The sequence below is a fragment of the Melitaea cinxia genome, chromosome 8 (genome assembly GCF_905220565.1).
Source record: "Melitaea cinxia chromosome 8, ilMelCinx1.1, whole genome shotgun sequence".
In the NCBI taxonomy this organism is placed as follows: domain Eukaryota; kingdom Metazoa; phylum Arthropoda; class Insecta; order Lepidoptera; family Nymphalidae; genus Melitaea; species Melitaea cinxia.
Window position 1 is genome coordinate 3,180,264 of NC_059401.1, and position 22,745 is coordinate 3,203,008.

A 22,745-nucleotide genomic window follows, 5' to 3' on the forward strand; every position below is an offset into this window, starting at 1 on the left:
GTCACTTTAGTAATGTCAGTGTCAAAGTAACATTCTAATTTAAGATAATTTTAAAATATAAATTAAGATCCAAAAAACACTTGAAAAAAAAACATAACAATATACCCACATTTAAACCAAAGTAAATTATGAAATCAAATATAAATGATATTGAGCTCCATTTAAAAAAAAATGATTTAATGTTTCGGTATTGTAACTAACTATTTAAAAAAGTTGTATTTCTACTACTATGTAAAAAAGTAGGTATATACAACAAATCTCACTGTTTTACACAGCACCAGTAACATATTAGAGATTTTATTTTTTTTCTAAATAATCTTTAATATATATGCATAACAATGAATTGAATAATATACAAAACTTCATATAAACTTTGGCATGCCGTTTTTTTTTAATACAATTTAATAACAATCACCTAATATATAACTGTTAAATAGTTCTATTTACTATCTAATAAAAAAGAATTATTTAAGTCAAATACACTTAATCTAAAATGTCTTTTAAAACGTTACGATATATATTTAAAAAGCTAATGAACTTTCTGTTTGGTTTCTTTTATAAACAAATAGAATATCCTTATTAATAAAAAGTAAATTATCATTATTATAGCTAATACTATTAGTGCGTATACCGCAAGTACGTCGAGTAGTAAATATTCGTAGAAGGGCATGTCTCTTGATACTGAGTGGAGTTTTCCCGCGTGACCCCAGCGAATGACGCGTTCAACCCAGTAAATCGCCGTGTCCAAGGGGGCTGATTCTCTATCGTGCCACATTTTTGACACGCGACGTGCGTTCAATCGCGTTCTGTAAGTAACATAACGAAAAATTAATAAATAAACCAAATATAATAGAGCCTACGTGCCTAAAATAATATTACCGCCTTTAAGCGGTAAGCGGTAAGATAATATTGGATCTATTTTAAAAGTGATTTTTTGGTGGTGGCTAAATTTGGTGGTGTAATAAGGCGATTTAGAAATAATTTCCAAATCGAACAAAAATTTAAAGCAAACTCAAATAATTAAAATTAAAAATATCTTTATTCGAATACATTTCAAAGTATCATAATTATCATATACAATAAATATCTTGGATTGTTATTTTACAGACGTCGCAATTACGTATATCTCTCTAAGTGTCTACCTAGATGGCTTACTTGTTGACAAAATATTAAATAATTCCTTGACAATTGTTCTATTTAAATAAATAAATAAAAGTATTAGTATCAATTTGTTTACTTTAAGTTATGTGTTTATGCCACGTGTATATAACCTTTTTTACATTTTCGTCTGCATTAATAGGGCACTGAGTCATTACAATATTAAAAATTATTGTTTTTACTAACACTATTCATACATTCTACATATTTTATATGTAAATTGAGATGCTGCAATATAGTTTGGATATTGAATAAGAACAATATTTGCAATTTACCTATGGTACAGGTACATTTACATAGGTACAGATACATTGCAAATACAGGTAATATGCAAGCGTTGTAATTGTGTATAATTTTACATAAATACTAAGTAAATATGTTGTGTCACGTGTATTATTAAATGAAACGTAAAACTCCTTTAACTAATTACAGGTAAGAAGTTTAAAGGTATTATTGTCTATTAGATTTGAATTGGATTCTTACAGAAGAAGCTTGAAAGAGTTATCCACACACTAGCGATTTGAATGAGTAAGCCGGTAGATGAATCTGAGTAGAAATATGTTGTGCTTTTAAATAATAAATTTACACACACACTTAAACGAAACGTCTGCCTAATGTAAGTAAAGTTACTAGAAACAGAGGGAGAGAACGAAAAAAAAAAGTGGAGAACGCCTATTGGCAAACGCGTTTGAAACGCAGTGCGGGACGCCCGTCGGCCGGGGTTTGCTGGACAGGCGATCTACCTAAGATTGACTGCCGGTGGCTGCTGAGAAACCAAGAAGTTTGGCGCGAAATTGGGAGGCCTAAGTCCAGCAGTGGACTGCGATAGGATAAAGTTTTTTTTTTATGTCACTAGGTCGGCAAACAAGCGTACGGCTCACCTGATGGTTAGCGATACCGTAGCTTATAGACACCTGCAACACCAGAAGCATCGCAAGCGCGTTGCCGACCCAATCCCCAATCCCCCCAGGAGCTCTGGTCACCTTACTCACCAACAGGAACACAATACTGCTTGAAAACAGTATTATTTTGCTGTGATCTTCTGTAAGGTCGAGGTACTACCCCAGTCGGGCTGCTCTATATTTTGAGCAGGAAATTCCTGCTGTGCCCTACCTCAGAAGTGAAAAAAAGATCTTCGCTTTTCATTTTTAACTCAGTTATTACTTGATTCATTAGCTTATAAATGTGTAAAAGTGGGTTGTAGTATCTATTGGGAATAATGTGTAAAACATAATTTACTTTCATTGAATTTAATTAAAAAGGACGTGCGATAGAAAATGTGCGACCGAACATTTCAATAACAATATTCAGAGTTTAATACATGTTCTATTTAAGAACATAAATCATTGTCATACATATCACATATTATAAAGCGAATGATTCTAATTAAAATAACAATAAAAGCAGCTGTAACAAGGTCAAACTTCTCGAACTGAATCAACATAATAACCATCGTAACAGATAACGCAGAAAGATATGAGATGCATTTGTTTAAAAGGTATCCTTGCATGACTACACATTGGTTGACTTAAATAAACTAAATAGATCATTTTATATTCAGAGCAAATATTGTCTTAGGAGATTATATTTTAACCTATTACCATACAGATAAATGTTAAGAGGTTAAACTAGAGATAAGATAGAATACCACCAATGTCTGCATTATAGAATATATTCTAATTAGTTCCAGTGTTTAATGGATTTCAATTGTTTTAAAACAAGCCATAATTGATTACGCTAATGGTAGGTAAATGGGTAAGATACGACGGAAAAAGATCGAGTGGTTGGTTTTGGCTGAAGTTAAGGGCTACGTGGCAGCAATAGCAAGTTATGAAATTGATGAAGTTCGAACTCTTTTATTACAAGGAGTTGCTAAAGTGGATAGCCAAAAATGGTCGTCACGTGTCACAGATCGAAACAAAAATGTACGAAGTCGTAAAATATGTAGAAAATATGTTAGAACTGTCTATTATTCACGTGTCTTCATAAAGTTCACCAGGAGGACAATTATTAATATACAAAAATAATTTTATTATCTGTACAGACATTTTTGGAAGTATTCAATATGAACGGGCCCTTACAATTTCAAAACAAAAACAAATGTGCGAAAGACATACTCAATAAGTGAGAGTCACTCGTTTGTTAATTGAGTTTGTTAGTTGTAATTTGAGCGGAAAATACTAAGACGCATTTTCGGAGCTCTGATAGAAAATGAGAGATGGCGAACGCGTTATAACCACGAGCTATACCAAATGTACGATGAGCCAAATATAATTAAGACCATAAAGATTGGGCGCCTGCGTTGGGCAGAGCACGTGTTGCGAATGGACGTGGCCAGAGTACCCAAGCACCTTTTAGAAGGCCGACCGGAGGGCCGCAGAAGTCGAGGCAGGCCCAAGCTCAGATGGTTGGACGGCGTCGAACAAGACATCAAGACCTTGGGAATAACAAGTTGGAGAAGGAAAGCCTCTAACAGATCGGACTGGAGAGCTTTGCTGGACCAGGCTAAACCCGCGGCTGTAATGCCTCAGATGATGATGATTATGACTCGTTTGTTAATAATTGTGTTTGCTCGCAAACGAAAAAAAAACCAACTTCAATTACATCGACGAGTAATACAACGTAGATCGACGAAACAATAGTCAAGTAACAACGCATTATCAAAGATTACTCAAAAAGTAGTTATCAGATCTCGATGAAATTTAAATGTGACCACATGATAAACATCGGCTTTCGATTAAATTAAAAATCATTAAAATCGGTACACCTAATAAAAAGTTATTGCGGATTTTCAAGAAGTTCCCTCGATTTCTCTGGGATCCCATCATAAGATCCTGGTTTCCTTATCATGGTACTAAACTAGGGATATCTTCTTTCCAACAAAAAAAGAATTATCAAAATCGGTACACCTAGTAAAAAGTTATTGCGGATTTTCAAGAGTTTCCCTCGATTTCTCTAGAATCCCATCATCAGATCCTAGTTTCCTTATCATGGTACTAAACTTGGGATATCTTCTTTCCAACAAAAAAAGAATTATTAAAATCGGTACATCCAGTAGAAAGTTATGCGGTATAATACAACGTAGGTCGACGAAAAAAGCGTCAAGTAAAAACGCATTATTAGATATAGCTCGAAAAGTAGTTGTTAGATCTCAAATAAATTTAAATGGGACCAATTGGCACACACCACCTTTCGATTAAAAGAAAATTTGTCGAAATCGCTCCACCCAGTCAAAAGTTCTGATGTAACATACATAAAAAAAAATACAGTCAAATTGAGAACCTCCTCCTTTTTTGGAAGTCGGTTAAAAAAAAAACAGAGTATAATTAATTTTTTTTAAGTTTTGTAATTCGCTGTAGAATGTACTCACATGAGAAAAATTTAAGATCGATTAATTCAACTTCAAGCGTTTTATGACGACAGTAAGACAGATAGAGTTAGTGAGACAAGACATCTGGCTGGTCAGTTAATCAATACTACATATAATAAAAAAGTACGTATAATATGTTTGTAAACGCAAATCTCAAAAATGGATTTAGATGCGGTTTTCACTAATATGTTGTGGTAAGCTTCACTTAACATTTAGTGTTTGTTTCATGTCAATCGGTTATTAAATTAAAAAAAAAATGTGACAATTTAAAGAATCACGTTGAACATGCAAATACCCAAACGACGGTGTTTATAATCCAAAACAAACCAAAAGGTATATCCAGAAAATGCTGTCCAAAGTCACTATTCTACGCGGACAAAGTTGTGGGCACATCTAGTTATAAATAAGTACTATTAGATGCCGTTTGTGATTTTCTTAATGGTTTCAAAAAAGGAGGAGGTTCTCAATTCGACAGCATTTTATGGGTGTTATCTCACCTCATAACATTTTGCTGGGTGAATTGATTTTGATGATTTTTTAAACCGAAAGCTGGTGCGTGTGGTCCATTAAAATATCGTCGAGATGTGACGAGTACTTTTTGAGTTATGTCTAACAATGCGCATCATTATTCGTCTACATATACGTTGTATTACTTGTCGTCATTTTGACTTGAAGTCATTTTTTTGGATTCTGTACCTCAAAAAAAAAAAAAAACGGAACCCTTATAGGATCAATTTGTTGTCCGTCTGTCTGTCAAGAACTTTGTTCTCAGGAACGCGTAGAGGTATCAAGCTGAAATTCATATCAAATACTCAGGTCTACTGTTCCATGGAGCTGTGAAAAAATTAATCTCTTAAGCCAACGCAATCAAAAGATACAGTCGTTTATGCTGCAAATTTTCGACACTCGCAAGGGAATCAAAACCTACAGGGTACTTCTCGTGAACTCAGAATCTTAAAATTTAGTACAAAGTAACGTCATATAGCACAGCTAAAGTAAAATAGTCTCCACTCCAGGACACGACTGCTCCAGCGGCCATTGGTCCTCTGACACAGGTGACCAGCCCACTGCCACTTCAATTTGCTAATTCTGTGGGCTATGTTGGTACTTTCGTTTCATTGTATGTTGCGCCACTTTAAACTTGTGTACCAGTTCCCTCGTCAGTGTCCACGTCTCGGCACCGTAAGTTGAAACAGGTAGGATGCATTTCTCGAAGACTTTTGTCTTCAAGCATAATCTTCATTCATCTATCTTGTTCCTCGCAACAGTATCAGGGCTTTGTTGTGTCTGGGCTTCTTCTCGAAAAATTAATTCATCAGAAGAGCTCCTCTGCTTCGAGAAAGCTATCGAGCATCTGCCTCCTGCGATTCCTGTGCCTCAATACCCGTGGTCCGATATAAATATAATATCTAAATTAAATCTATAAGCACGATACACTGTATGGTATACTATTATAGATTACACCAAGGATAAAAGCCGGATAGTTGCGCTACTTTTCAAAAAAGCTCTGTTTATTAATGCACTTATTATTTTCATATTCATATTGTAAAAATTTCCTCTTTTAGTGTACAATATACATAGATTTATCATATAAATACACTGGTCCCTTGATTTTCTATAATATATAATTTTCCCCGAAGGAACTTTTTCCCCGACCTAATAGACGATTGATAGATAGATAATTTATTCACAATATTGATTTTGAATTTAAAAAGAGAAGATATTAACAAATCAACCGTACTGTACCATCCCACTGACATATATCTCTTTATCTTTTTTTCTCGTAGGAAAATGGTCAAAGCGTAATCTACCACACTCTTCCATTGCGGGTTGGCGAATATACATATTCCCTACTATAAGAAACGATCGCAGTTTGGTGTTTATGACAGAATGGACCGACACTCTAACGCGCAATCCGAGGGAAGGGAGACCCACAAGGACAGACATTAAGATCGAAAAGAAGTACAAATATTCATTCCGAGCGGGTATCGAAATCCACAACCATCGGTGTTTTAGCACCCAGGTCGGAGTCCACTATATATGTATGTAATATAAATCACAATATGATTTTGTTTTTGTACTCGTATCTACAGATAGATCTACAGATATTGGATACATTTACGCTTCACTGTAATATCCCGCTGCTGGGCATAGGCCTCTTTCCCCATGTAGGAGAAGGATCAGAGCTTAATCAACCACTCTGCTCCGATTCGGGTTTGCGGCTTTATTCCATACTATGAGTAACGATCGCTATCAGGCTTACATGATAACAACCAGGACCGACGGCTTAACGTGCTCTTTGAGGCACGGTGGGGAGACCCACAAGGACTGGACAAACACCCAGAACACGGCAAACATCTGTATGGCCGGTACAAATGTTGTCATGTGCGGGATCGAACACGCAACTGCCAGCGCGACAGCCACAAACCAGTGCTGTGAACGTTGCGCCAACGTGGCAATTACTTTTCTACGAGAAAACGGAATAGCCAAAAATATGTAGCACACGCTGGCGAGTCGTGAGCGTTGTGGCGGAGGATCAGTTATACATAAAGTTTTCATATTGTTTCTTGAAAGCGGTTAAGCCTATATTATGAAGCGGTCATTGACATAATTGAAACGTGACACTAAAGGGATTTCTTTAGCATTAAGCCCGTTGTCGTAAGCCGTGTTGTATAATTTATTGACCGGTTGTGTCCGGTGTGCAGCTATATAATGTTTATAGCAGTATTAAAAATCTAGGCTTTATTCTAGACAGCAAACTTTCTTGGAGACCTCAAGTTGCTGAGATCAGTCGCAAAATATATGCTGCAATCGGCACATTGAGAAATTGGAAAACTTTCTTGCCCACAAAACATAGATATCACTTGGCCACACACTTTTTTTCCCTATTCTTGATTACGCTGATGTCTGCTATTCTGACTTGTCTGAAACTCTCCTTAATAAACTTGAACGCCTTCAAAACATGATCATCTTCATATTTGGTTTAAGAAAGTACGACCGTATCTCAGATTATCGAGCACAGCTTAACTGGCTTAAAATAAGAGAACGCCGTAATTTACATCTTCTATCTTTTCTCTACTCTATCCTTTATCATCCCACTACTCCCCCATACCTAAAAAATGTTTTACTTTTCTTGGCTCTGACTTCCCTAGTACGTAAACCCTTCATTCTCAAGTTGACAACAGACTTAAACATCCTGTATCGCACAGTCAATGTTACAGCGAAACTTTTTGTGTTAAGGCTGTAAAACTGTGGAACCCTCCCGCGAGACATTAGCCAAGCGGAGGCGATAGATATTTTTAAACGACGTGTCAAAAAACATCGACATATCACATTTATTTGTTTAAGATATTTATATATCATTTTTAGTAAATATATATGTAGTTATATGTATGTCTATGTTTATGTATATGTAAATATAGTTAGTGGTGTATTGTATATATTAATCTTATACATAGTATATTGTTTTAAATTGCACCGTGTGCCTGTTATATGTTACAAATGGTTATATATATAATCTTTATAGACAGACGGGTTGTCTGTAAGAAATCACTGTCAGTGATAAGACCGCCTTTGCACTTTATTCAGTATATTTCCTCTCTCTTCTTTTTAATGTTCTTATTGTTAGTGTGCAATAAAGTATAAATATAATAAAATAAAACGATTTTTTTTAAATACTAAAGTCTAAGTACTTATGTCTTATTCAAATATAAATGAATAGCACTTACTCAGCACTTAAAACAAATTGCAGGGCTTCACTTAATGATTCTTCAGTCAGATCCATGTAGGAGATAACTTTTGCGAAGCCCACGCTTTCAGCACTGGCACCATTATTGGGTTGGTCACCATAGAATGGTATCACGACCATTGGCTTGCCAGCGGACACCGCCTCCGTCATACCCAGCAGGCCTCCGTGAGCGATGAATGCAACGACTTTCTTGTGATCTGCCAAGAATTATGAGAATTTTATGTTTAAATATATATTTATATATGAAAAGCAAATATATTTTTAATTAAAAACGCTTCATAGCCAGTGGATACTATTCTGTGACATTATGTGCTTGAAAACAAACATAAAAGTAACATAAATGCCTAATTCTCTGCAATATTTGCTTGGACCGTAAAAATATTTGTCATGAGTGAGAATCAAACTCACGATTGCTAGCGCAATAGCCAAATGCTATGACACTATGCAAAACCTTCGAAAAACTCGCATGTCAAGAAAGTACTTATTCATTTTTCTTACGAAGATATCCATATTATAAGATACATTACATTAGATAATAAGAATGAGTCCACATGCTAGCTATGGATTTGAAGTGTTTCGAGTGAAGGGTTGAATCACATAGGTAAGTTAGATTAACGCGCGCAGTGTAGTAAACTTGCTAAAGATATAGTTCATTATATTTTATATAAAGAAGAATTCATTATTCAATTTAGTATGAAGCAGCATAAGATACAGCGGAATTTTTATTATTTTTATTGTTGCTATAACGTCATTTTGTATTAAAAATTATTTAAAGTTCAGTTTGAGTTGTCTGAAAGATTAGCCATAAGTAGCCCAAGGTTACACAATTTGATACTATCCTTTAGTAATTAGCAATTTAATCGTAGAGTACAATAAAGTACAATATATGATCCTTACACAATAATACGACGATATTTTTGGTGTAGGTATGTATATATTTTAATAAATTATCATCATCAAGTCACATTTTTTTTTACATTATTTTAATTACATAATTTAATTTATATTGTTGATAAATATAAAATTATTATGAGGTTTATTTTTAGCAATTTTATGTAAACAGGAAAATTATTTAAATTCCAATATTGTGTTGGGGTATTTTTGTATGGGAGCTTAAAATGACAATGGCTCAGACCCAAACAACATATGCTGGATCTTTGAACTTAGGTACAAAGCTAGTAAAAAAATAATATGAAATAAAAGTATATATGAGTGTGGCTATAACAGTGAAAAAATGTTTCAATACTTAGCTAGTAATAACTATCAGTTTACTAAACGAATAGATTTCGTTAGTACTCTTTGGAATAGAATTTTGAGTAGTAAAATACTCACGTAACAGTTCATATTGTGGAAGCCATTTCACTTTCAATATGTTACCGACGAGCGTTCCTTCCTCAGCGCTGTGCTCAAATTTCCAAATGACCCTTTGTTTTAACTTCGATAGTGCGTTGATGAAGATTTCTTCCTTGTACTTCGGCATTGTTGCTGTCTTTATTAGTGATCCAAAACTGAATATTATAACGCCATGTTCGGACTCGTTCAGGAATTTTTCGATGAACTGAAAAAATAACGCATTTTTTAGTTTTCGAAAACCTATCGACGGCTATATGTTTGGTATGGGATCGACGTCTATTTAGGTATGGGATCTTTCACTAATTTTATTCTGGAGAATTTTATGTATTTTTTTTATCGCTCAATTTTTAAGATTGGAAATTAAGTTTTATACAAGTACATGCTTCACAAGCTTACGTTAATATATTTTTTTTTATATTTTTTTTAATAAAAATTGTAGGTATCGATAGGTATATAGTACAAAGTTTTATTGATTTGATCTTTGTCTTATTATTCTAAGTAATTATTTTTATTAACAGTATTTTTACAAAAAAAAAAATGTATTAAGTTAAGTAAAATAAAAATATACGTATGACTCGAACATTTACACATATATAATTATAGCAATTACATGGTAATTATGTTGTTTAACCTAAAGTTATTTATCTTCGTGGGAGTGGTGTAAAATCGGTGCAGCCAGTCCACTCGGTATTTTCACTGTTGCAAAGATACCGTGTACCTGCGTTTTTGCTATTATAATTTGCAATTGGTGTGATCAGAAACCCTTAACGGACGCGTCATTTTCTTTAGCACGTAATTAACTGACTTCCAAAAAAGGAGGAGGTTCTCAATTCGACTGTATTTTTTTTTTTTTTTTAATGTATGTTACATCAGAACTTTTGACTGGGTGGAGCGATTTCGACAAATTTTCTTTTGATTGAAAGGTGGTGTGTGTCATTTGGTCCAATTTAAATTTATTTGAGATCTAACTTTAAACTAACTTTTTAACTTTTCGAGTTATATCTAATAATACGTTTTTACTTGACGCTTTTTTCGTCGACCTACGTTGTATTATACCTCATAACTTTATTGGATAAAAGGGATATTCCTAGTATGGTACTATGATAAGAAAACCAGGATCTGATAATGGGATCTCAGAGAAATCAAGGGAAACGCTTGAAAATCCGCAATAACTTTTTACTAGGTGTACCGATTTTGATAATTTTTAATTTAATCGAAAGCTGGTATTTATAATGTGGTCACATATAAATTTTATCGAGATCTGATAACTACTTTTTGAGTAATCTTTGATAACGCGTAGTTGCTTGACTATTTTTTCGTCGACCTAAGTTGTATTACTCGTCGATGAAAAATGCAAACATAATTATTTAAATACCAAAATTGAATAATCCCGTTAATGTAATGTTATAAATATATTCACGTGATCATTGCTATTTTATTCTAAGTATAGTAATATTACACAGATAATGGCCATACTTTATGATGTAACATAATTGTGATGATAAGAGTACCATTTTAAATTGCTAGAATTAATTATTTTTGGAACTTTTACACATCTAAATTTATTTATCTAAAGATTAAGAAAAAAGAAGGTAAGTAAAAGAAGGTAGTAAAAATAGTCTTCAAATGGATAGTTTCCTAATAATACATAGGTAGCTCTTCAAGGCGAAACTCAATTGAACAATGGGTAGGTAACAATTTCTTTGATATCGTCTAACGTTTTGTGTCACCTACCGACAGTCATGACAATTTTGTGATTATATAAAATTGATTTTGTTTAAGAACTTGTTTAAAAAATTCTAGGTCATTTCGAATTATATAATCTCGGCGATGACATTTATTAATGCTTTCATTTTAAGCCAATTCTTGTAATAAAGAACAATCTTATTGTAAATTAGTAAAATTATTATAAAAAGCTATGTTGACTAAAATAATGGTCCTGCTCCATTATTTTTATCACAAGCTTATGAATTATTTCATAATTTTTAATTACTATACACTATACTCGTATCATTATAATACGTACCTTTTTATTATCAAAATTCAGGCATATGATGTGAATAGACGAGTTATATCAAAAAATAAATAAATAAATAAATAAATAAATAACTAAAAGGTTATGTATCTTTTGTTTGAGAAACATTCCGCTTGAATCCTTATTCTAGAGTTTACACAAGCACAAGTTATAGGTGTTAAGTGATTTAACTGTATACACATCATTTAAGTAGGTACATAAATATAAATAATAAAATATACAATTTTTAAATTGTGAAAAAAGATTCTACTCAAAAGTTCATTTGTAATTTGCATTTAAAATAAAATGTATACAAAAAAAAAAAAAAAAAAACTGAAACGAATATTGAAAGAAAATGTTTTACGCTACAAAAAAAAAAAGATGCTCTAATCGAATCTAGCCCACTTAGTTCACGAATACGAATTTTTTGAAACGTTGTTTTTTAACCGACTTCAAAAAAAAAGGAGTAGGTTACTCAATTCGACCGTATGTATATTTTTTTATGTATGTTCGGGGATAACTTCGTCGTTTATGAACCGATTTTGATGATTCTTTTTGTTTGAAAAAATATATCCCCGGTGTGGTACCATGATAAGGAAACCAGGATCTGATGAAGGGATCCCAGAGAAATCGAGGGAAACACAAAAATCCACATAACTTTTTACTGGGTGTACCGATTTTAATGATTTTTAGTTTAATCGAAAGCCTATGTTTGTCATGTGGTGACGTTTAAATTTCATCGAGATCTGATTACAACTTTTGGAGTAATCTTTGATAATGCGTATTTAATTGACTATTTTTTCGTCTACCTACGTTGTATTACTTGTCGATATAATTGAAGTCGGTTTTTTTCGTTTGCTTGCAAACACAATTATGATATTCTGTAAAATTATGATTTAGACTTGTACCACTTGTCACAACGGTCACAGATATTCATAAATGGGTTTACAGTATTCTAATTTATAAACAAAAAAATATTTAATAATTTTGAATATAAATAACACATTATTATAAGCTTTTTAATAATAATTAATCTATAAATGCCTGGTATATCTAATATATAAAATTCTCGTGTCGCGGTGTTTGTAGTTAAAGTCCTCAGAAACGGTTTGACCGATTCTCATGAAATTTTGTGTGCATATTGGGTAGGTCTGAGAATCGGATAACATCTACTTTTCACACCCCTAAGTTATAAAGCGGTGGGGGGGTGGGGGTATTAAGGGTGTTTAATAACATACACTCGAGAGCATAGAAATCGCACACTCCCTACATTTTCATTTTGACCGCAAGTATTTTTTAAATTTAAGGTTGTTTGCTAATACAACTTAAATTAAATTAATATACACATTGTTAGCTTTCTAAAAACCCATTATGTATAGCTTTGACCTTCGCAATCATTACAATAGGAACAAAACAACAGAATGACGCAAATTCACTCGTTACAGGTAGCTCGGTTTGTAAGACTTTGAGCAGGTATAAAAGGTTAAAAAAACAATATTTTTTCGAAGACAATGATTTGTTAATACGAGGTATTGCTCCCCCTAGCCTGAATAACCGCTTCCATTCGATTTTTCATTGTAGAAATAATTCTTTTACAAACTCTTGCGGTATGCTGTTCCATTCCTCCTTGATTGCGGTTTGGAGCTCTCTTAGACCTGTCGGCGGTACGTTTCTTGCCCTTACTCTTTTCTTTAGTTCATCCCATAAGTGCTCAATAGGATTGAGATCAGGGCTTCGAGCAGGCCACGCCATAACGGGTATTTCAACCTCCTCCAAGTACTGGCGTACTATAGCGGCGGTGTGTGATCTGGCGTTATCATGCATAAAAATTAAATTTGCGTCGATAAATGCGGAAAAGGCACAACATGTTCTTCCAGGATTTCCTCGATGTAACGTCGGGAAGTCAATCTTCCCGATCGACTGTCGGTATCCGCCCCTGTGACGAACACAAGTTCGGTTTTCGTTTCCAGTGACATGCCTCCCCAAAACATGCACGAACCACCGCCGTATGAGACCCGTTCGGAGATGCAGCACTGAGAAAAACGCTCACCAGATCTTCGATAGACTCTACTCCTTCCATCGTTACCATGGAGACAAATCCTGGTTTCGTCAGAGAAGAGTATTGTCTTCCATTGATCCATTGTCCAATTTAGGTGATTTCGTGCAAACAGAAGGCGCGCTTGTCTGTGTACTGGGGTTAATTTTGGGCCAGTTGCTGTTCTGTGCACTGTCAGGCCTCCTTCGGCTAGTCTTCTTCTAACCGTCCACCGACTAACTTCCACTTCTCTAACTTCCTGGAGTTGCTGTCCGAGTTGAACTGCATTTAACCGGCGATTTCGCAGTGATGTCGTCACAAGATAACGATCATCGCGCTAAGTTGTGGCACGTTTTCGGCCTGTTCCTGGTCGACTGGTAAAGCTACCAGTTTGTTTATATCGCTCGTATACACGTCGAACAGCATATCTGCTAAATTTAACTGACGAGCCACTTGACTTTGGTTCTGTCCAGCTTCAATTAGTGCAACCACTTGAGATGCTGCTTCCGGTGTGGTATCCATTTTCTTGTTCAGAATGATGACGTATTCGGTAAAGAACCTTTCTGACTGCAAGTTGAGATGTAAATGATGTCATTTAAATCATCCCTTAACCTTTTATACCTGGTCAAAGTCTTACAAACCGAACTACCCGAACAAGTGAATTTGGGTAATTCTATTGTTTTGTTGCTATTGAAATGATTTCGAAGGTCAAAGCTACACATAATGGGTTTTTAGAAAGCTAATAATGTGTACTTCAATTTAATTCAAGTTGTATTTGCAAACAACATTAAATTTAAAAAAAATACTTGCGGTCAAAATGAAAATGTAGGGGTGTGCGATTTCTTTGCTCTCGAGTGTATATGGCAAAACAACGTTTGCGGGGTCAGTTAGTATTATATAATTCCATAATGCTTCTCTTCAGTTTTTCATGTATTCATGATAATGAATAGTTAATGCCTTATGCACTGAAGGTAAGAAATGGTGGAACAGTTAGTATGTATTTTTATAGTATAAGTAAGTAAGTAGTTTAACTTTTATTAAAAATTATCAAACAAAAGAATTAGGTTACTAAATTTAAATACATTTGTATGTCGATATTGTTGAAATTCATTACAATATAATGAAACATTTTTCAATTGCATATAAAGCGGGCCAACTTGATCTATCGTAACCTTGTGTTTTTTAACACTAATAATAAGTCGATTGAAGCATGTTATCAACTTATCAATAGTTGATAACTATTTATTTGAATGCAATTGAAGGAGAGAGATTCGACCGAAATAATAAAAATACACATTAAGAAAAATACTATGTACAGTAAATAACGGACCTATATAGAGGTAAATATAAAAATAATAATTTTTTGTCATGGTCTTATGTTCTTAGAACAACATACAATCCACATACTACAAGCATCGCAAGTGCATTGCCGACCGTACCGCCAATCCCTCCCCTGAGCTCTGGTCATCCTACTCACCACAGGAACACAACACAAAAGCAGTATTATTTAGCTGTGGTCTTTTGTAAGGTCGAAGTTTTTAAGCAGGATATTTCCTCAACAAACAATTATGATACATTATCGTAAAAGTAAAATTATAACTTACTCTGTGCGAGCTTTTTTGTACAGATTTTAATTACCTTCAGGCCAACGATTTCCTGTAAATTTGCATATAAAATAATATTTAGTCTCTTTATTGTACTGGTAACATTTCGCTGCTGCTGCATAGACCTGCAGGGCTATTCTGTAAATAACAATTTCGATATCGAGCTTCACCCGAGTGACAGCGCTCACTTCGAAAGCGAACCCACTTCACCTTGGTTTGGAATTCTGTAAACATTCCGTACGCACAAGCGATGTGAAGTGAGTGTCGAATCGAAGAGCGGCAATTTAGAGCTGTGTTTATTTTATCGATATTCCTTTCTTATGACTTTATTTTAGAACATGTGCATGAAGTCAAGTGTCGAATCAAGTCTCGAATTGTGATGTGTGAAGCGGTAAATCCCCTTACAGAATACCGAATTCATACTATTAAATGTCAACGTTCTCACGCAACAGGGTTCGACTCGTCGCCGCACTCACAAGTGTGGCGCTACGGGACTGTCGAGTTTTAATGAATACGAATTTGTTATCTCACCGCGGATTCCGCTGTCGAGACACGAAAATGTTCTTACAGAATAGCACTATTGTTCCTCCATGTGGAAGCGCCGGAACGTAATTCTATATACTGCTCCACCGCGGGTTTGCAGATATATCTACACCTACACCGTCAATATATCATCTCTTTTGCCCTAAGGTTGCCTGGAAGAGACTGCTCTTAAGCCATAAGGCCGCCTTTTGTACATTTTTTTTCTACAAATTATTGCAAATGTTGCTTGCTTATTTTATTTGTTTGGTGTACAATAAAGTGTAAATAATAATAATAATAATATATTCCCTACTATTAGTAACGACCGCTATCAGGTGTCTATGATAAATACCGTGTTTTACTTAAATTAATATGTTTAATAAAACAGATGCTACTACACCCGATCTATAAGATCGGTATTATAATGGATAAAAATTGTTTAGTGCCAATTTTTGAAGTAAAACTTGTTTACGCACGCTTGATTTGGGTGAGTAAGCTGGTGAATACGTGACGAGAGCGTTACGAAAAGTGTGATTGAGCAAGGTGAACGGAAGTTGAGAGCGAGATATAAGTTAGTGAAGATAGAAAGAGAGAGAGTTACGTTTCATATATTACTGTAGGGGTAACTAAAGAAGTTTCAGCCGTGTGGTCTAAAGGATAGTCGTTTTATTGTTGGCTACTTCTTAATTTCTTTGAGACGTGACTTTTCGTTTTTAAGTATCTAACTACCCTGAACAAGTAAACCTAAAGCACAAATAATACTTAGTGATAATGTTTATTATACGTCATTTACTGGTTAGTACTATAAAATCATAATAGATGGCGGTTTGGCATCTAAGTTACACAGATATCTGGTAGATGGCACCGTATTTCTATTTCTAAATTATAGATGGCGCGTTTGAATATAATAAATAATAAATATCTTAAAACAGACACACATGGTCGTTTGTTCCTATGGTAAGCAACTTAATGCTTGTGTTAGAGGTAACAGCCGACTGTTATAACTATAATTTTTTTTGATAAATATACATAGAAATAATACATATATAAATATATAAATACAAATATTACACCCAGAATTTACATAATTATATTTTAATAAATTATAATTACTGAGCCACAGCAACGCGTGGCCGGGTCAGCTTGTATATGTATATAAGTTACGCGTCACGTTATATGTCCACGATGGACTCCTAACCTACTTAACCGATTCTAATGAAATTTTGTTCAGATATGTAACTTTGTCCAACTATAAATATAGGTTATATTTTATTTCTATATACGTAATTATTACACGAAAAAAAAAAAATAAGGCGTACGCAGTTCGCCAGGTCAGCTAGTCTTTATAATATGGATTGTTCAACTCCCTTCAACTTATCAATGTCAAAGTCATAGTAACTTCCTTATGCACGTATGGAATCAGATATAACAAACATTATATTATATAGACTACAATCTATAAGTTATATATAAATTGCGCTGAGATCAATATGACAGTGAAAAATCAATGATCCGATTTACTTAGATATAAATTGCGATAGTCAAGCGATTACAAATATTGTGCGATGATTGCTGGTAAAAATGTTCTAATTTTCGAAGATATCTTTATTTTGGATAAACAGAGAGATAAGTGTAATCAGTGTGTTGTTATTAAAATTATTCTAATTATGATTAGGCTTTCTGAGGAGCCACCTAATATATTTTCAATTAGTTGCGCTGTATTTCATGCAAGCTATTACTAATTTTGTACTAAAACACAGTTTATATATTATTTTCAAAAGAGTAACTGCGGAGTTTCTTGCCGATTCTTTTCTGCAGAATCTACATTCCGAATCGTTGGTAGCTTTACTTTCACAAAAATAATGAAACCATAAAATTTTAATTTGTAAAATGACGATTCGAAGGTGCACTTGGGGCCTATTTGAATTAAGTTATTTTTGATTTTGATTTTATCAACAGAATATAATTTATGATTCATTTGTTAATAGACGTTTATTGAATACGGAACGTTAGTATTGAAATTCAATTGGTAACTGACTGTCAGCCTAGCGGTCTATTAATACTGTTTTTTACAAGGTTAGCTTATTGGCAGGTCACCACAGTGACATTGCCACCAATAATGTATATTGTTTTATTGATTTTAATTGATTTAAAGAATATTCGAATATTTTATATTTAATATTTTCTTTATAACTACTAAATAATGTTATCAATAATAATTGTTTATTTGAAAGAAGCCTAAACCCCGATAGCATGACAACATATTATAAATATTATAAAATAATATTATCTATACAAATAAATATAATTGGAGTGTCTGTTTGTAATATAATTGGTCTATCTGTCTGTTTGTTCCGGCTCAGCTCTGAAACGGCTGGATCGATTTTGACGGGGCTTTCACTGGCAGATAGCTGATGTAATAAGGAGTAATATAGGCTACTTTTATTTTAGAAAATTTGTTTTATAACTCTGTGAACTAAACAATAATTTTTTTTGTTAATGGCCACGCAGGCGAAGTCGCGCGCACAGCTAGTTTTAAATAAAAATTGAGTAGATTTTGTGGTATCGCTTCAGCCTGTAATATCCCACTGCTGGGCATAGGCCTCTTTCCCCATGTAGGAGAAGAGTCAGAGCTTAATCCATTATGTTGTTCCAATGCGGGTTGGCGGATATGTTCCTTACTATGAGTAACGATCGCTATCAGGTGTACATGATAACTTGGGACGTCACGGTGTATGTTAACGCGATCCCGTGGCGTCCCACTAGGACGACGAGGGCACCGCAGGTTTTTTAGTGTGTAGTCTGGCGCGTTCTGTTATACAGCGCCGGGAGCCCCGCGTAAGGGCATTTTTCTGCGTAAAAAAAGTTGTACATGATAACAGCCCGGACCGACGACTTAACGTCCTCTCCGAGGCACGATGGGGAGACTACAAGAACTGCACAAAGACCCAGACCACGGCAAACATCTGTATGGTCAATACAAATGTTTGTCATGTGCGGGGATCGAACCCGCAACCGCCAGCGTAATAGCCACACACCAGTGCTGTGGCCATTGCGCCAACGCGTCTTTTATGGTGATAATTGTAATGGACAATATTATTGGGTTTGAATGTCAAAATATGTCAAAAAATGAAGCCTGTTTTAAATTATGTGTTTAGTTATATGTATAAAAAAAATAAAACTATATATATTATATATTGCAACTTTGTTCCAAAATTGTGAGCACATGTCAAAAACATTGTATGTTTTATAATAATTATGTATATAGTATTAGTAATAAGTCACGTCTATAATTCGTCTTAATACATTGTGATACAGCGTATTTTATCAAAAAGAATAAAAAATCTAAAATGGACCAGCCAAAGAACAAATAATGTGAGTGAAATGGTATATATTTATAATATATATATTATAAGTATATATTTATAATATATATATATATATATATATATATATATATATATATCTATAAACAATACCAGCTGACCTGGCAAACTTCGTATCGCCTTATTTTTTTTCTTAAATATAACAATTACATATATCAAAATAAAATATAGCCTATCTTTCAAGTTGGATCAAACTGCACACTGTGTGCAAATTTGATTAAAATCGGTTAAGTAGTTTAAGAGTGACGGGTAATTTATATATATTAAGATATGCAATAAATAAGTCGGTCAATTATCTTTGAACCGTGACCCTGTAAGTTTAAGGTTCAAAGATGGACGTCCTAAGTGTTTATACGGAATAAGGAAACAAATCACCACCACAGCCGCCTCTGTTGCAGTTTTAAGTCCCAATTTATCTTATGTTGCTACAATCAACAATTGGTAACACTGGCAGAATTTTAATCTGTAAAGAGAAATTATAAATTTTTGTTTTGATAATAACGTTATTAACTTTTCAGTTAAATTTCCTTAATTATGGACCGGAAGTACTAATAAATAATTTTGTAATTAATATAAACAAATAATGCTGAACGAATATTTTGAAACAAATGAACAAATACATTCGAATTAATAGCCTCGATAGAGTTAAAGTAGCACAAATATTTTCCTCAATGTCACGTACAATGGAGAAGACGTGAAGGAGATTGATCGATGCGGTCGAGATTACAACTTCAATCCAATTTTGAAGATAATAGGTAGGTATATATGTTGATCATGCTTTTACGTCATGGTCACTAGATGATAATAATCGACTGTAGAATAGACTCTTATGAACCGATTGACACGAAACAAACACTAAATGTTAAGTGAAGCTTACCACAATATATTAGTGAAAACTGCATCTAAATTGGATAAGACATTTACATTTTTACTATATGTATTGATTTGTTGATGTTTATCAATATCGTACAGAACCCTTCGATGCATGTCCACTGTGCCTTTTCTATTCAAGCGTGAAACATCGTAATATCTGTTAGTAGATGTGAGTGTATGAATAAAAAATATTGCAATTTTGCAACACTTATCAACTTATGTTGAGGAAATATATGTTTTAACACGTAAATAGAATAAAACAATAATTATGTACTTATTACAACTTTTATCCTGTTGGTAGAATGTTAGTACATTCTACCAACAGGACGAAAGTAGGTAAGTCGTCGTAGGTAGAAAAGTCCAAATACGTAGGTAACGTAGGTCAGGTTTGTAGATAAATCAACACCTTTTCCGATTCCTCCAAACAGAAAATTCTTAAATTCGTTAAAAAAAAATTATACATGCAAAGAGAGAATTATTTGACTTAGGTATCCTTCAATTTTATGACTCCAACTGCATATTATGTACTATGTTGCATAAAATTTCAAAGGATCACCGTATTGATATTTGTAGGTGTACAGTACATAATGTTCGATATTGTGACATACATACATACAATATACGCGCGAAAAACATAACCTTTCCTTTGCAGTCGGGTAATAAAATAATTGTGTTATCTAGTTCGTTCAATATATGTGACCGATAATAAAAACTACGCTTACAAAAGATAGATTTTTTTATCATTAACGTATTGAATGATGTTTTTTGTAGTGATCAAACGGTAAAAGTAACGCAGTAATCGCTTATAACGGTTTTTCGTCAATAGCAAAAGCATCTATCGGATTTAAATCAATGGTTAGGCCCTGGATATTTATTCAATTATTTTAACTTAGTTACGAACAGCGAAAGCATATTAATTGATTCAAGATTATATTAATAATAAAGATGTGTGAACTAGTGGCTTTAGTGGTGCAAGTAAATTTATAATGTTTGATTTAAAAAAAAAAAAAAAAAACAGTAACTTTCGCGGAGTTTCTTGCCGATTCTTCTCTGCAGAATTTACATTCTGAATCGTTGGTAGTTTTACTTGAATTATATATATATAAATGATTCAAATTGAAAATAATTTTAATTTGTAAGATAACGATTCGAAAGTGCTTCTGAAGCCTATTAATGAAATAAATTTTAATTTTGATAATTCTAATTACACCTTACAGCCGAAAAATGTTAATATAATATTTGTTCGTAGTTATAACCTTTAGGTATCTTAAAATAACTTAATTAGCAAAAATGAATCATACTAAGAAGAGTACTATTTTACATATAATACAAAAATAGGTGTATAAAAATAAGACACGTTTTCTCGACTTGCACAACACGATATGCTAATGAGACATTTTAAAATATTTTTTGATAAAGTTTAGAAAATAAATGTTTTTATTTAAATTTGAAAAGTAGTACCTAAATATCCATTTTTTAACACTAAAAGCTTGTTAGTTTGAATACTCCGATTTGACGATCTACTAAGCAGATTTTGAAATTGGATATTTATATTGGAGGCTTATATAATACAAGATATTACATGAGGTACGGTACCTATCAACCACTAAAACCTCTTCGAAATATCTAGAGCACTTCATTTGTCTATTCGATTTATTATGAGGTAATTGTTAATAGGTACATACATTACAGCCTATACAGTCCACTGCTGGACATAGGCCTCCACAAGTTTACGCCAAAAATAACGTGAACTCATGTGTTTTGCCCATAGTCACCACGCTGGGCAGGCGGGTTGGTGACCGCAGGGCTGACTTTGTCGCACCGAAGACGTTGCTGCCCGTCATCGGCCTGTGTTTTTCAAAATATAATAATGTTAATAGGTAGTTACCTCAGAATTCATAATATTTTTGTTACGTGGAACCCCGACTTTTGCATAAAAATTATCGAATATAAAGGAAATATAGCTAAGTATATAAAAGTTTAAATTAAATTAACTTCAAAAATACTCTCATTTAAACAGAAAAATAAAAAAATATTGTTTTTATACTTTTACTAAACGAAAATAATCATAAAAAAACTTCACGCAGTAAATAATTTATATTAGAAAGTGACTGACCGTGAGTGGCATTTAGAGATTAGAACCTGTTTCACGATTTGCGGTAAAAAACATTGCCATAATTAGCGTCTCTTTTTAACCGACTTCCAAAAAAGGAGGAGGTTCTCAATTCGACTGTATTTTTTTTTATGTATGTTACATCAGAACTTTTGACCGGGTAGACCGATTTCGACAAATTTTGTTTTAATCGAAAGGTGGTGTGTGCCAATTGGTCCCACTCAAATTAATTTGAGATCTAACAACTACTTTTCGAGTTATATCTAATAATGTGTTTTTACTTGACGCTTTTTTCGTCGACCTACGTTGTATTATACCGCATAACTTTCTACTGGATGTACCGATTTTGATAATTCTTTTTTTGTTGGAAAGGGGATATCCCTAGTTTGGTACCGTGATATTTTTTTTATAAGAAAGATTATAATTATATTAAAGATTATAGATAGATTTATATTAGAAAGTGACCGACCGTGAGTGGCAGAGAGCCGTTAAGAGATTAAAACCTGTTTCAAGATTTGCGGTAAAAAACATTGCCATAATTAGCGTCTCTTTTAGCAAGAACTATCCTC

At 33.6% G+C, this 22,745-nt stretch overlaps 1 protein-coding gene across 1 annotated transcript in view; it reads right to left on the minus strand.

Annotated features, from left to right (window-relative positions):
• Nucleotides 1-529: 529 nt before the first annotated feature.
• Nucleotides 530-22,745, minus strand: part of LOC123655721 (UDP-glycosyltransferase UGT5-like) — a 28,240-nt gene continuing 6,024 nt past the window's right edge. Inside the window, exons 2-4 of the mRNA XM_045591476.1 lie at nucleotides 9,609-9,834; nucleotides 8,257-8,473; nucleotides 530-806 (exon numbers count right to left, since the gene is read on the minus strand). Of these exons, the coding sequence (XP_045447432.1) occupies nucleotides 530-806; nucleotides 8,257-8,473; nucleotides 9,609-9,834 (720 nt within the window). The remainder of the gene's footprint in view (nucleotides 807-8,256; nucleotides 8,474-9,608; nucleotides 9,835-22,745) is intronic.